Source organism: Strigops habroptila, chromosome Z (genome assembly GCF_004027225.2).
Source record: "Strigops habroptila isolate Jane chromosome Z, bStrHab1.2.pri, whole genome shotgun sequence".
NCBI classification, from domain to species: domain Eukaryota; kingdom Metazoa; phylum Chordata; class Aves; order Psittaciformes; family Psittacidae; genus Strigops; species Strigops habroptila.
Genome location: NC_044302.2, coordinates 42,593,116 through 42,608,677, shown reverse-complemented (window position 1 = coordinate 42,608,677; position 15,562 = coordinate 42,593,116). Strand labels below are relative to the sequence as shown.

At 45.6% G+C, this 15,562-nt stretch overlaps 2 protein-coding genes across 7 annotated transcripts in view; one reads left to right on the top strand and one right to left on the bottom strand.

The window, feature by feature from the left end:
• The window catches only part of ELP1 (elongator complex protein 1), a 30,738-nt gene extending 18,766 nt beyond the window's left edge, over positions 1 to 11,972 (top strand). For 3 of the 6 annotated variants that reach the window (XM_030471351.1, XM_030471349.1, XM_030471352.1), the window contains 14 exons: positions 140 to 225; positions 809 to 957; positions 1,707 to 1,830; positions 2,277 to 2,374; positions 3,478 to 3,679; positions 4,347 to 4,408; positions 4,933 to 4,995; positions 5,114 to 5,174; positions 5,852 to 5,965; positions 6,638 to 6,749; positions 7,881 to 8,008; positions 8,413 to 8,567; positions 9,582 to 9,660; positions 10,590 to 11,101. In XM_030471351.1, coding sequence (XP_030327211.1) covers positions 140 to 225; positions 809 to 957; positions 1,707 to 1,830; positions 2,277 to 2,374; positions 3,478 to 3,679; positions 4,347 to 4,408; positions 4,933 to 4,995; positions 5,114 to 5,174; positions 5,852 to 5,965; positions 6,638 to 6,749; positions 7,881 to 8,008; positions 8,413 to 8,567; positions 9,582 to 9,660; positions 10,590 to 10,657 — 1,501 coding nt within the window. In that variant the 3' untranslated portion in view covers positions 10,658 to 11,101. Of the gene's footprint in view, positions 1 to 139; positions 226 to 808; positions 958 to 1,706; positions 1,831 to 2,276; positions 2,375 to 3,477; positions 3,680 to 4,346; positions 4,459 to 4,932; positions 4,996 to 5,113; positions 5,175 to 5,851; positions 5,966 to 6,637; positions 6,750 to 7,880; positions 8,009 to 8,412; positions 8,568 to 9,581; positions 9,661 to 10,589 lie in introns of those variants that run through there. The other 3 variants (XM_030471347.1, XM_030471348.1, XM_030471353.1) reach the window with 3 other exon arrangements.
• An 815-nt stretch (positions 11,973 to 12,787) lies between these two features.
• ACTL7A (actin like 7A) lies at positions 12,788 to 14,283 on the bottom strand. Its single transcript, XM_030471362.1, has one exon. It carries the CDS (start codon positions 14,253 to 14,255, stop codon positions 13,098 to 13,100), a length of 1,158 nt encoding a protein of 385 aa, XP_030327222.1. The 5' UTR covers positions 14,256 to 14,283; the 3' UTR covers positions 12,788 to 13,097.
• Between the last annotated feature and the right edge of the window lie 1,279 nt (positions 14,284 to 15,562).

The following is a 15,562-nucleotide window of genomic DNA, read 5'->3' as shown; positions in this document are numbered from 1 at the left end:
GTGGGTTTGTTTTTTGTTTGTTTGTTTTTTTTTTTAATAATACATAAACTAGAACTTGCACAAACTGTGCTAAAATAAGAATAAGCAGTGTTTCTGCCTTCTCATTTTTTTTTTATATTACTGCTTCTGTTTTCTTCAGATACTGCTTATCAATACTGACAGCACACATAAAGAAAAGTCCTCCAGAACTGGAAATTGCTCTCCAGAAAGTTCATGATCTTCGAGGTGTTGTATCAGGAACTCAAAAGTTTTTAAAGTGGGTGGTTTGCAGGAACTTGCATTGTTAGCATGGTTCACACTGAAAATTATTTTAAGGAGGCTGTTCATGGAGTCAGGCAGAAAACAGAAACTTACTTGAAACTAGCTGCGTGTTAATGGAGTAGCAGCATACCAGCTAAGATACGCTGCTTTTCAAGCCGTCAGAGCTCATCCTTTTATCCAAGTATGTGAGCAGGCAGCCCAGAGTCAGAGCTGTTTCCTCTCTCTAGTCAGAACTCCAGTTCTCCCAGCATGGAACAGGAAGTTCACACTCTGGGTCCTGGTATCTCAAACTGGCAAATTTTGCTTTTATTCTGTGCTGACACTTCTGACTTGTCACTGCTGCACACTTAAAAAGTCACTATGCTTGGGCTGGTCCTTGAAGTTTCCCGGGAAAGGCAAAGTAACCCCTCCTGCAAGACAGAAAGAGCTGTTGGTTTGATGGTCCCTGTCTGGTGTCAAGAATGTGCTTGACTGTGCACCTGCCCCTCAGAGTGGGGTTCCACTGCTAATGGTTTCACTGATTGTATGCTTCATTATCTTGTTACAGAAAATATTACTCCAGATATCAAAGCCGTGAGTGCGGAAGAAGCACTGAAGTACCTGCTTTTCCTTGTGGATGTCAATGAATTGTATGATTGTTCCTTGGGGACATATGACTTTGATTTAGTCGTCATGGTGGCAGAAAAGTCTCAAAAGGTCTTCTGATGGTTCCAGCCAAGGAACCATTTTTCTGCTTTCCTAAAGGTTCCTTGTAGTCTGTGTATCAACCCACATGTTTTGATGGTCATAGCTGTCCACCCAGGCAAGATTCCAGTTGCCCAAAAGTCCTGTATGTGCTGGGATGATGCTGGGAAGGTGACATATCTCTGCTGTCCCTTAATACTTGTTGAGCACAGCTTTGGAAACTTGCTTGTGCTCAAGGTGAAATAGGGCTCTTCTAGAGCAGCACAGCAAAGTAGCTTAGAAGAAGGAAGCAGTTGTGGTCTGAGATGTGGTGACTGCATACCTTACATTTCCAGTTCTGTACTCTTTTGATTCTTGCTTATTCGGTGGCCACTATAATAATGTTTATCTTCCAGCAGGTTTAAGTTCAAATCTCTGAATGGAAATACCCATCAGAATCTTAAGAGTTTCCTAACGTTACAGCAGAGCCTACTGTCAAGTCAGCTGAAACACTCTCTTCATGTTAATGGATTCCCTGTAGCGAGGGAAATTGGTCAGCTTTACAGCTGCAAATTTATACATAATAATAGCTGAAGTCCTTGTCAGAACCTGGTAATTTAAGTTAGTCATTCTTGGCAAGAGTGCGTACACTGAATTGATTCTTTGAGATGGCCTTTTTAGTGTATTTTACAATTTTGAATATGGGACTCTGTTGGTGACGATGGGGGCAAATAAGGATCTTGCCAGATTAGTTTAACTGCAGTTTTTATTATTATTTGCAGGACCCAAAAGAATACTTGCCCTTCTTAAATACCCTCCGAAAGATGGAAACAAATTACCAGCGATATACAATAGACAGACACTTGAAGAGATACACAAAAGCTCTTGGGCATCTCAGCAAATGTGGTAGGTGTCCTACACATGCAGCATCTCTAAGGAGAAATTCTGCAGTGGAACATTTCCATTTTGGAGAGCCTTTGGGGGGAAATAGCAGTAGAAAGAGAAAGGTTGTACAAGGTCATCTTCCCTTCTGGTAGTGCATGGTTAACTTCTGCTACCTGTTTTATGTAGTATAGCATGGCGCAGGAAGAAAGGAGTGAGAAAGTTTACTGCTTTGTGATCGTGAAGCGCAAGTCTTGTTTGTTCCTGTTGTAGGTGACTTATCCCCAGTTAATATTGCTGGCAGAAGTGGAGCAAACCTCAAGGAAGTGAACAACTTCATTTTACAGTAGTAGAATAGGTGCTTTTGTGCTCTTCCACCCAAACTCCTCTAGATGCTTCTTGGTGCAATGCATCCATGAGAGCTGTGTGCTTTCTCTTTTATTGCTATGAAAAATAAATCATTTCTGCAGGTCCTGAACACTTCTCTGAATTTCTGAACTTGGTGAAGGATCAGAATCAGTATTGTGAAGCCTTGAAGCTGTACCCCCCTAGCACTCAGGAATACAAGGTGTGTAAGCACATGACTCTGCAAGCTTTTTATTTTCTCACATGTGTTTGCTTGTCCTCGGTACCTGGAGTGAGGGCAGAAATGAGACAGAAGCTGCTTGTGTTGTGGTTTTCCAGACCAGGTCTGGTCATCGAAGGAATGGCTGTTACTTCTCTGATCCCATGACCAGGAGAGCATGTGGGAGTCTGGTTTCTGCTGCACATCTTGCGGTGTGCTGAAGAACTCGTGTTACCGTAGACTTTTCTTCTTGCATTGACCTTTGTGATAACTCGCTTTCTGTCTGGCACTTGTAGATTGTGTGGAGACACTTTGTTATCCTTAAACTGTTCTGAAGAGTGATCTAGAGCTTGTAGTGTGTCCTGTGTCGGTTTCTGTGTATTCCTGTACCTTGCTCAAGGCTGAGCTAAAATGTAAATGAATGCATTTAATATAATTTAATTTAGATATTGTAAATACACAACACACAAGCCTTTGTAAAAGAAGTAGAGGAAGAAATAAGAGGAGGAAGTACAGAAACTCAGTCTATTTGCAACATGGTGAAAGCAGAAGGGACTTTCCTCGTAAGGGAGGTCTGTTCCTGACTCTGGCCTGTTGGGGGTCTTTCTTTATTCCTTTTGTATTTTTCCAGTCAGATCCACCCACCTGTTCTTGATGGAGATTGTGAGTTTTGAATAGCATAGTGAAGCTCAGGATATTAATACACAGCAGCCTATGCCTATAAAGTTGCAGGGCTTGCATCGTTCATTGTGCTGATGTTTGGCTCCTGGAGTAAGTTGGTTCAGAGAGACATTCTAACAAAGACCCATTCATATGAGCGAGGAAGAAGGGGCTGATTTCCTGCATTATGTAGTTTACCCAGCCTTTGGCTTGGAGAGTTAGATACCTCCCCATGTCGCTTGCTTTAGCTCTGTGAAATGTCTCCATGGGCTAATCATCAGCCCTTGGCTTCATATGAAGTTTGAAATGGGTAGGAACATTGTGCCTGGAGGTTCCTTGAGAGAGGGAGAAATGAGCTTTTTTTTGATGGGCACTTAATTTTTGCTAATGGAGGACTGCTGACTCTACAGCTGATTTCACATTTCTCTTTTGTCCCTTTCTTGCAGGATATCAGTGATGCATATGGGGAGTACTTGGTTCAGAAGCAGCTATATGAAGAGGCTGCACTGATATTTGCTCGTGCTGGGATCTTTGCAAAAGCACTTGATGCTTTTCAGGACAGTGGCAGCTGGCAGCAAGCCCTGTGCATGGCAACACGGCTTGGTTACACAAAGGATAAGCTGTCCAGCCTGGCACGGAGCATGGCAGGTAGGCCTTGAGGAGATGTGTGTAGACCAAAACTGGCTGCTGTTATTTTTGGTTCAGTTTGATTTTTCCTAAAATTTTAATGAAAACACCGATCTGCCACAGCTTTTTTCTCTAAGGGAGAATGAAGATCCTACATTTCCCAAGGCTTTCTGTCATTGCACATCACCTTTGCTTTTCAAAGGAACAAAAAGATGTTGGATCTGAGCTGGTAGGCACTCAGGAGTTGCCAAGCTAAGCTGTGGTCTTCTTGGCTGCCCCATGCCAACTGCTTCTTGCACCTTTCCTTTGCAACCAGTTCCTGAACTGCTATTGCAGATTGCCTCTTTGGTTAACCTCAGAAAGCAGGGGGCAAGAAGGCAATACACTGAAGCTTTCAAGAGAGATTTTCTTTTACATCCTGGCGCCCTCCACTTCACTGTTTCTGTCTCAGACTGGGAAGAAAATGGTCTCCCAAGCTCACCTTGAGGGATATGCACCAGCAATTTCGCCAGCAACAGGCTGATTATGTTGCAAGTTAATGAATTCTTGGCATCAGGCAGCCCTTCTTTTTCCTGGCAGATTAAGTGTGTGAGCAGGTAGAAAGTGCCTCAGTGAGTGGGATTTTCCTCTGCTTTGTGGCACAAAATAGAGCTGCTTCTGAAAAGCTGAACTCCATCTTTTCTTGTAGGAAAACTAGTTGAACAGAGAAAGCACACAGAGGCTGCCATACTGCTGGAACAGTACACTGAGGTAACAACCACCCTCCTGGCTGTGCCCCAGTAATATCTTCTGTCAGAGAGGTACAGCATCTGTGGTTTCTCTCTTTTTCTGGGCCACGTGTGACTCCATGCATGGTGACAGTAAAACAGCCTGTGCCATGGGCTCTCCTGGGGAGGGCAGGGCAGGCCCAGGCGATGCAGTGAGTAGAGTGATCATGGGTGCTATGTCCCTGGAGTTTTTCCATTCATGAAGCTGCCTCTGCTTTGGCATGAAAAGTTTTTGTCTTAGAGAGCTGAAGCATGAGGGCTGGAGTAATGAAGACAGAGTTCCAGAGGGATTTCCCATCAGTTTAGGAGAAGTTTGTTAGGTTTGGGGGTTTTGGTTGGTTGGGGTTTTTCTTCATATTAGCTCTTGAGAGTACCTGGCACAGTAGTGAGTAGTGTTTTCCTGTCCTGACAGTGATACTGCTGTGTAGAAATGTTCATCTGAATAGGTGCTACTTGAATGTGTATTACTAGCATCAGTAGCAGTACATGGTTGCTTTTTCCTTCTAGGACTATGAGGAGGCTCTTCTCCTGCTCTTAGAAGGGGCTCTCTGGGAAGAGGCTTTAAGACTGGTAAGACATTTCAGAGCACAAGAACCAGAGGGGAAATATTTCTTTAGAGTGCAAGAACAGAGGGATGGGGTCTGAGTTAGCTCCTTAAATAATACCTTGTTTCCTTTCCCTGATCCAGATTCACAAGTATGGCAGACTGGATATCTTGGAGACCAACTTCAGACCTGCTATTCTGGAAGGTGAGTCTGTGCAAGAATCTGAGACTTCTCTGTGCTATAGAGGCTGAAGAAGGTCTTTACTGGGGCTGTGGGAAGTCACAGCACTCCAATTCCGAAAACCGTATGGAAGGATGCTTTATTCTGCCTAACCGATGCTGCACTGTTAGCTGCGTTTGGATGTCCACAATGCAGCTTGAAGCACTGTTTAGTCAAGCTCCTTCTGAGCTTTTCCAGACCTCACAGTCACAAACTGCAAAGGCAGCGTGGTCTGCATGCCCATGAACAAGCAGGATAGTCCTTGTTCCAGAGCACATGTGGCAGCAGAGCTATGAACTAAGAAAATGGCTAGGTGTCATATAAGCATTTATGAGTAGTGTTTAAAAAATTTCCTTTAATTCAAACCTTATTGATGTAAAGAGGTTTGGCCACAGATCTTTCTGCTCTCCCTGCGTCAGAAACAGGCTCATACTCTAGAAAACGCTTGTCTGGCAGATTAATTCACTCTGCATCCAGGTGTATCTTGTTTGGTAGGCTCCTGGATTACAACCTTTGAATTTCGTTCCACTTCAGTCCTTCTGTGTGCACCTGACTTCTGAGCTTGCCGAAGGACTATGCTCCTTCAAAGTTCTTGTGTGAAAAATAACGTTTTTCTGGTTCTCTTGCACACATGTTCATGTTCTCATTTTCTTACTGAGCAGCTCAGAAGAGTCAGCTGATCTTCCTGGATTCTCAGAAAGCAGTGTTTCTTCGCCATAAAAGTCGCCTGCAGGTGGTCCGAGAGCTGAAGGAGAAGGCTTGTGAGAGCCTGCAGGGTCGGTATTGAAACACATACCACTTTCTCCTGCAGAAGTAACTGTGATCATCTTTTCCATTCTGGGTTCCATTTGCCCTGGTGGAGCTGTGCTCTCTTGTAGCTGCATTGGTATCTACAATAGTAGAACAGCATTCTTCTCACCCCTCTTCACACCATAGTTGGACTGTTATTGTTTGACCTTGCATATTCTATAAAGACAGCTTTATTCTCAGTGCTGTGTCAGAGCTTCATGGGATCAAAATGCACCTGAGAGCTCTTCAGAACAACTCAGCATTGTCACCACAGTGTCAGCTTGGCTGGGTCAGGCAGTGCTCAGCACGTCGTTTGTGCTGAGTACCTACCAGATACATTCACCTGACAGCTCCCGCAGGCTCAGAGAAGTGTTCTGAAATCAGAATACTTTGCCCTGGTCAGATTTGCTGCAATGAGATTGTCATCCCTCTGATTGTGCTGTTTAATATTAGAGGCCCCAACAGGGACTGTGATATTAAACAGCACAATTGCTATTTCTCTTGCATGCTAGCTGAGTGGGTTTGAGAGCCATAAGGCCAGCAGGCAGAATGAATCTACCCAAGCTTCTCTTCCAACAAGCTACGTTACCCAGAGACAAAGCTTGGAATAATTGATTTTTTTTTTTCCATACTGTGACAGTTGTTAACATGTTTTGCAGATTATGAAATGCCAAATTGCCCAGAATTGGATCTTTTCTCTGAAACAAGCAGTGTTGTGACAGCCAGTGACATGAACAGCAAATATTCACACAGCAATTCAAGGATATCGGCGTAAGTATCTGCCTTGAAATTAGGTGGCGGCTGCCCTGGCATCAGCATTTGGGAGGGCAGCTTGCTTATGCTTGGCATGCTCCTCCTCACAGCTGTGCATGCCTTGAAGCTGCATTAATTACAGGCATTTCATGGTTATTTTGACTCTTGTTGGGAGGGAGAGAGCAGAAAATGCCAGAAGCTACTTAGTGCAACAGAACTGAGCGGCCAGCAGAGGAGCTGTGAACACAGACTCTGGGCAGGAGCTGGCTCTGTGGGTGTCAGGCATGTTGCCAGAATAGCTGCCTGCAGGAAGCTTTACACAGAATACAGGCAGAGCACCTCAAACATTAACAGCTCATGCGCATGGCCTGTGCTCTTTGCCCTAGGTTTTCCATTTAATGGGTGGGAGTTGGTACAAAATCTCATGCCAATGTCTTCCTACAGTGGGTGTCTGTGTTGCTTTTGAGTGCTCTAAAGAGTGTGAGCTGCAGTGTGGGGTGGGGTGTGCCAGGGGCTGCTGTAGTCTGTGGGACTGCTTCTGTTCCATGTTTTCCCTACCTGAAACGTGGAACAATACAGTTGTGGGAAATTGTGGGCTGCTTAGGACACTTTCTGTGGCCCAGATGAAAAGGAGAACACAACCTCAGTATTCAGCATACCTGTGTCAGAGTGTGTTGATCATTTGGGGACATCGTGCAACTATGATGAGAAGTTGCTTTCCTGTGATAATGCCAGGAGCTGAGCTGTATCAGTGCACAGTTTGTGGAGACAGCAGAAATGAAAATGTGCACAGGCAAGCACAGACCCTGGCACCAAATGGTTTTAAGTAAAGCTCAGCTTTGCCTGATAGTGACTACTGCCAAAAAATTTACCCTACTTTGTGCTTAGAGCAATGCATTAACCTTGCTAGAACATAGATCAGTCCTTTTTGTAGTAGAGAAACAGCCTAACTACTGACTTGGGTTTCACAACCACAAAGGTTGAGCAGTGATGGAAACATTAACACAAAGGTACATAACCTTACATGCAGTCCCCTGTCACTGGGAGAGAGTAACAAGTAACTTCAGTAACAAGTTGATGTTCCTTCAGACTTACCCTGTTACAGCTGATCCTGTTGTGCACAGGATAATTAAGCGTCCTCCTTTTCAGGCGATCCTCAAAGAACCGGCGCAAGGCTGAGCGGAAGAGGTACAGCTTGAAGGAGGGGAGTCCTTTTGAAGATATAGCCCTTCTGGAAGTCCTGGGAGAAAGTATTCGTGCTGTCGAGACTGTGAAGGGTAGGACACTTGATGATCTTGATCCACTCCACAGCTTGTAAGGACAGCTTGAGGCAGCATGCCCCCTCTTGTCCTTAACGGGTATGCTGAGGAGAGAAGCTGGCTGGTCCATAAGACGACCTGTCTTGGATCTAGATTTAGCTCATCTGCCTCTGTGCCTGGTAGAACACATAATGGTGTGAGCTCTCCATGCTTCAAGTTTGGGAGCAGAGAATTGAGGCCTTGCCAGTGCCATGACAGATTTGTCTCACATTTGTACTAAGGCACTGTAGGTGCTGGGTAGGGACAGAACCAGTTCAGATTTGCTTTTGCCCTTTCTGTGTCCTGATACCACTGAAATACAGCTGTGTATTTAGCACACTTGTGTTAATTGCTATTGCTTGTGCTTCTGTTCCCTCTTACAGGAGACATACGCATCCTTCTGAAGCAGCTTGTGCTGTTTGGTTACAATGAGCAAGCTGGGGCACTGCAGCAAGTCCTGGAAGAGATTTTGCAGTTGATGGAGACCTCCATCCCAGAAATCTGGACTCCAGACCTGCAGCAGAGCTCTGTCAACCCGGTCTGTGCTCGTCCGCAATACCTATCACATGTGCTATACCAGTACCAAGTATTTAGCAGTATTTCCCATCCTCCAGTAAAGAGTCCAGAATACTTCCTTGGCTTTCCAAAGCTGCTTTTTTTTTTTCTCTGAAGAGATCAAATAGATACCCTGTATAGTACCTGCAAAGTCAGTGCACTCTAGATGTGTACTACAGGTATAGCCTGCTGTGTCCCTTGCATTGAATGCCACGTTGGATATGATGAGGTCACATAATGCTTGTGTTACCTTGTCCTAGGGGTGACTTCTTTTCATAAGCTCTAGAACACGGAAACGCTGTTGTATTTTGGGGGGGGTTTAGGCCTGATGGTTGAAGTGTTAGTATAGCTTTTATCTACTGCACTATTGGTTGTCAGACCTGGTGTTGTGAAATGAAAAACTACCAGACCAGTCAGCTTAGTCTGAACCAGTATATGACAAGGAGTATATTGCAAAAAAAAAAGAGTTATGACAGGCTTCCAAACTTCAGCTTAATGTAAAATAAGGAAATCACAAGGACTGCACTTAGTTCCCTTCCAAAGTAGAAGTGTTTATTTCTGATAAGTAGTTTCTGAGCATTCATGGTGAACACAAGGTATTCGGCAGTATCTATTCCCTAACTAATGACTCTGAGGACAGATTAAAACTGTTCTGTGTGACAGGGAGCTGAGGCTCTCAAAGGAATTTTAAATATTGCTAGCACTGTAATGAAAGTAGTTCTGCCAAGTCATGACACAGTGCAGTGAAGAAGTAGGTGCCAGGATTAGGGTCCTGTGTCCTGAGAAGCTGTCTGAAATCAGTTCTCTCTTTCTGCCTCTGTGTTACCTTTTCTGAGATATCACTGGACTTCGATCACATATTTCATTGTACTGTGTGGTCTTTGGCAGGCAGCTGCTTATGCTTTTGGAGGCTAACAGCAGAGTTTTATGTGTAGTTATCCCTGCTCTCAGCCTTGCTTTGTGCAGGTTGGAACATGGGTATTGGTTCTTCATACAGGTCCTGGGACCCAATTCAACAGCAAACAGCATTATGGCTGCCTATCAGCAGAAGAGGATGATGACTCCTATTGTGCAAGGTTGGTTGAGACTCTGAGTTAGGTGTGGGTGTGAAATGTCAGTGAGGTCAGTGGGCTTGAGGCTCTCCAAGCGCTGCTACCTGCCAACAGTTGTAGGAGCTTCTTGTTTTTCTTTAGGGTGTACCCTCCTGCCTTGTGGCAGGTGATCAGCCTTCTTAATAAGGTTTCATTTGCTCTGAGGTCCTTTGCTAAAACTACTGTCTGGATTGTGCTCCTGAATTCCTTTTGTGTGTATTGTCTGTCTGTTATGAGGAAAGTGGAAGTCTGATTTCTTAGGGAATGTGTTGGATAATTCTGCTTGTAACTTACCCGCTGAGTTTATCTGTCTGGCTTTGGCAGCCAGGCCAGGCTCTTGAGCAGGCCAGGCTACAGCCTGCCATGGTGCTTTGCCATTTGAAGTCCTTGCAAATACAAACTTAGAGCTGAGAGACCTAGCAAGGGCTGATCCCATCTCCCCTGTCTTCCCTCTTCCCCAGTAGTCCTACAGTCTGTTCCCCTACTAGTCCAGGAAGTGCCTGGAGAAATCCTCTAATAAACCTCTAGATGCGACCTGCCTATTGCCACTTGCCAGCAAAAAACTTGTGCTGCTTCTTCAAACAGAGCCAGCCGACTGTTGTGTGTGATGTTTCTGTTACTGGTGAACGAATGGAATTCTGCTTTCTGCCATTGATTGTTGCCTCCTTGTTCTGAACGATCACACTTAATGGAGAGGGGACTTGATTCGCCCCATAGATTTATTTCTGTAAGCACTTCTGCTTGGGGCACTCTTCCCTGTGCAGGCAGGTCATCAGCCACTAAAGGGAGATGCTATGTGTCAGACTTCCCAGTGTTCTTTAATGTAAAGAAAAGTAAACTAAGTAGTTGACAGCTCCTGAAGAAACTGTGTTGCCGTTACCTCTGTTCTGACACTTACCCTGTTTGCCTTTCAGATCCAGAATTACTTATTCCACCAAAACTCAATAAAAATCTACAGTGGAAACTGCATCTTCTCCAGTAACTAAAAGCCAAGAAATCCCAGTGGACTCTGAACTGTAACTTTTCCTATAATGTCATTACATCTGTACGGAAACCCTGGTGTTTCTGATACACTGTTCCTAGGGCTGTGCAAGAGAAGGGTCCCTCCACCTGGTGCAGCTGTGACTGTGACCTGTATGGCATCATGCTAATGTGGACAGCCGCTCACATCCCACTGCAGAGCTGGTTTATGAGGCTGGGGACTGAGGGGGTATACAGCTCTGAATCCCACATCTCCCACTATTGTTCCCTCCCATACAGATGATTCAACCCCGCCAGTGCTGGACCGGCTGTTTTTTCTGCCATCACTCCTGCACGTGGATGGTGCCTGCCAGGGTGACAGGTCACATTTTAAGCTGTTCACCTGGCTTAGAGATCCCACCAGAAGGTCTGTACCAATATCCTATTGTTGAAGTTGCTGAACAAATGAGTTGTGTTTTCTCTGTTGAAGCTGGATACCGGATTTTCACCAGGATTGCTTTGTTGTATCAGAGTGGACCCTGCAGTACCAACAGTGTTGCTATCCTGAAAGTGTGCCTATTCGCACCACAGAGATCTTGGGAAGAGAAAAGCATGAATAAAAATGGGGTAGATCCAATGTCACTCACTGGTGGGTAACACTAACCTAGTTTAAGTCAGCTAATGCTGCTGTATTGTATCAGCAGCTGTACCCTGATTATGCTGTGCACTATTGTGGAATGGTTTCAGCTGGAAACTGATGTAACCTCATACCTGCGAATTAGGTTTTACCCCAGAATACTTGTGCAACCTGACTTGAGAGGTAAAGGCAGCAGTCCTGGGAGTAAGGGGCAGGGACAAGCTCAGCAGGGAGGCTGGAAACACTGCCAGAGGTAGCAGCTCCCCTCTCCCACAGTTAATTCTGGCCTGGTAGCTGCTGTGTTCGATGCAAGCCATTTCAGTTAGGTGCAGTGGAAAAATGCCAGCACAAACAAGGCACCTCCTGCTTGCTGGAGGTACCTAGTGACATGACAATGGGCTGTGTTCTTACTGCACGCTGTTAGCATGTGTCTAGTGCTGCAGGTCATTGATTTTGTGATGTGAGAACCCCATTGTACTGGGACGGACAGCCACCTGGGCTTGCACTGTATGTGCTGTGCTGGCTTGGGGTTGTTGGAGTGGTAAAACAATCTTTTGTCAGTGCTGCATGAAGCATTGCAATGTTCTTCCAGCTGTACTGAGCTACATGGCAGTGCAGGGATGGCTTAACCCTGTTGTCAGGTACTGTGACTGCACTGTGAACATTCTCCAAGAGTAAAGCCTTGAGCTGGCAAAACACGTGAAAGGCTGCACAGGGGTTTTACTGGATTTGGGTCTTCAAAATGGTAGCAGAAGATAGTTGAAGATGAAATACAGAAGCCATCTTTCAGATCTGGAGAAAGGGGTGATGCGAGGGAGCACATGGTCCTCACCAGGCTGTGAAGGGCTCTGGCCCTGCAACTGAAATTGAACACAGGACTAATTCCTGACATTTCTTAATCTGATGCCAGGAAATGTGGAGGTCTTGCACGGCCTAATCTATTGTCTGGAAAGCTTCCCTCTGAAGAACCCAAGAAAAGGTGAAACTGCTGCTAGATCACTGAGGTTTCATGCTTGTGCCCAAACACAGAAGTTCCCTTAATGTACGCATATGGGTACTTGTGCTTTTCCTTTGTGGTGATGGTCAAAGCTGAAGACCCTCTGGTCTTAGATGTATTTTCCTGTCCACCCATCAAGGCAAAATCACTGTAAACCTGCCATCTGGGCAGAAGAGCAGTCTTCTAAATCATTCATGTGGTAATTCGTCAAACTGCCTTGCCTTCCCCTACCCCTCTCCCTCCTGAGTGAACTTTGACTAAGGAGCAGTACAGCTGGCAGCCACACCTAGTGTCCTTGAGCCTCCAGGGAGGGAAATTCCTGCCTCCTTTTCAGCAGCAGCAGCCAGGAGTCTGCTTTCCCTTGATTTCTGCTAGGATGTGCTTTTTCTTTCTTAGTGACGCATGTCATCTTAAAATACACCCTGCCTTAGCTGATGTCTCTGCAAACATGTTGAATTTGCTCTTCTGAGTTCTGTGGAGGCTCTTACTTCAAATCCTGATAACCACATCTGTTTGTAAGCCACTAATGCAGAAATAACACAAAAATGGAGTTAGCTTAAGACATGCCCCAGTTTCTGAGCAAACATGGCTACAGAAGCCTGATTCTCTCATTAGAGTAGAAGTTTGTCACCTGTCTGCTGTCTAGCTTCATGAAGTACAAAATACAAAAGGAAAAAAAAAACCTATTTGAGGCACACAATATCACAAAAATAATACAGCTCTGGTAGAAATCTCTTAATTACAGCAAGGGGTGGAAGGGAGGTGCTTTTGAATTGATTCAGGTACCCTTTGTCAACACTGGTCTTTCTAAAGCACCCAGTCTCTTCCTCAGAAGCACTTCTTGAAAATACAGGTAGAGCCATGTTCTTCATATTCATATCTGTGAACCCAGAGGTCTTGGAAAGAGTTGAGTGAGGCCAGAATAGACCCACCAATCCAGACAGCAGACTTCCTCTGAGGGGATGCTGTTATGATGGGGCCATCGTGGGGGCACATCCTGGCCAGTTCCCTCTGGAAGCGGTCAGCAAAGCCCTCCATCATAGTGCTACCCCCACACAGCAGGATATTCCCCAGCATTTTTCTGTTGATATCAGCATCACACTTCTTGAGACAGGCAAGCGTTAGCTGCAAAAGCCCTTGCTGCTGTGAGCCGAATAAGACTGGTTTGAAGAGTGCTTCAGCACAAAGGAACCTCTCCTTGCCTACACTGATGAAGTGCCCATCCGGCAGCTTGTAATCCACTTGTTGTTTCTCAACAGGCAAACTCAAGTCCTGCTTAAGATCCAGAGAGGTATAACAACACTTCTCTTTGAGATCTTGTATGATGTTTAGCTGGTGTTCTGTGAATGCGTTTCCAGACTCGTTTAGTAACTTCATGAGATAACATGTGATGTCCGAGCCAGCATAATCTACTTTCCCAGTGATGCTACGTAGAATATAACCTTCATAGATAGGAACCACGTATGAAACACCATGACCACTTTCCACCACGAGAGCTGAGGTTTTCCCATAAGAGTACATGGACAAATGGGACTGGTACGCAAGGTGGATGGCAGGCGTGTGGAGTCCTTCAAACAGCATCTCGGCATATTTCCCCTTGTCAGTGGTGGAACACAGGGGAGGCACTGACATCAGAACAGCATGGTCATCTGGCTGAATCTTCATCTCCGCCTTGAAAATACACTTCAAAGTATCTTGGACATAGTTCCAGTCCACCACTGTGCCATGTCTTACTGGGTTGATGGGTGTTGAGGGTACACTGCTATTCTGAAGCTCCTCCTCAACAAAGGTTTCTCTTTGATTGCTCCCAGCCTCCCACGTGGGCTTACCAAATGTAGGTGAAACAATGTACAAAGGCCATGGGTCCCCTGCGAAGCCACACTTGAAGTGTCCCGTGCCAATGTCTACAACTAACGCTTTAGTTTCCTTCATGGCCTTGAGGTTAGCTGTGGTGGCGGATTTGTGGCTGACCCTTAAGGCTGCCATTCCTGCAGCCCTTTCCTGTGCAGCTGTGACACCGCACGGCGAGCGCTGGACACGCTCGGGGCAGTGCTGCCCTGCCACCGCTCCCTCCTGGGGCAGCGCAGGCTGCGGACATGTGCCTGGTGGCAGTGCTGCTGCTGATGGTGCTGGCTTATGACATCACACCCAGGCTTGCCCCCCAGAAATCAGCGCTCCACATGCAAGGCTGTGACAGTGGTGACCCAGCTGCACGCCGTGTCTGTACAGGGTTGCACGTTTGTGCTTCACTTTGACCTCTTGAGAGGTACTAAAACACATGACACCCACCCAGACGTGATGGACCGCGGGCCATAAGCTGTGCGTTCAACTGTGGAGCAGCATGATTTCCTTGCTGGCCTGTGCCTGCCACATGAGGATGGCCACGGTCCTCCAGCATTTGCAACTGCCCGTGGTCCAAAACAGTTCCTGTTATCAGGCATTAGCACCTCTGGGGCTAAGTGAAGCCATAGTTTGTGTTAAAGAGTTAATCCCCTGACTGGCTGTGCTTTTGTCATTGCTTCTCTCTTTTTTTTAAGTAAGTTCTGCTTTCTAACTTCAGACATAGTATTACTAATGTCAGCAAAAACTGAAGAGCGACTAGTGTTTGAAATTAGGCCACAGCCAACCCCTGCTGTCGCCCACACCACTACAGGAACATCTTTATTCATGTCCAGCAGCAACAAGGTCATTATTTGCCCTACCAGAGTATGTAATGACATGCTGCTGCATGGGGGACATAGAAGAAGACACCCTCTCCACGCAGTACACTGAGAGTAAGGAACAGCATTCTCCCTGTACAACAAAAGCTCTGTCTGCTCTTTTACTGAGAGCCATTTCACTCAGAGGGCACCTTACTTAACAAGTCAAAGCTGGGTTTACAATGAAACTGAACACCACAAACCAGTTCTGGACCCAGAAACAGATTTTTATCGCTACTGCTCTGCTGCCTATCTGGGAGTTCACATCTTTACAACAATGAAATGACAGAGGCTCACCAAAATCTAGATGTGGAGAAACAGGACATCATTAAACCGCACAATTTCTGTGCCAGCCTCAACATATGCAGCCAAACAACTGCAAATCTCTATAGTTTATTACTCTGGGGAGCAGCAAAGGTGGTCATTGCATATTATACATCATGTATTTTTATTAAATGCATCCTTGTACATTAAAAGTTGCCCCTGTTAAAGCCTGAGCAGTGACTATCCTGGCACCTGGTGAGAGGCAATGCCTGCTCCACGGCCAAGGGGAAGTTCAGCAGCACTGGAATTTCAGCAGAGTGGGTTTGCTGT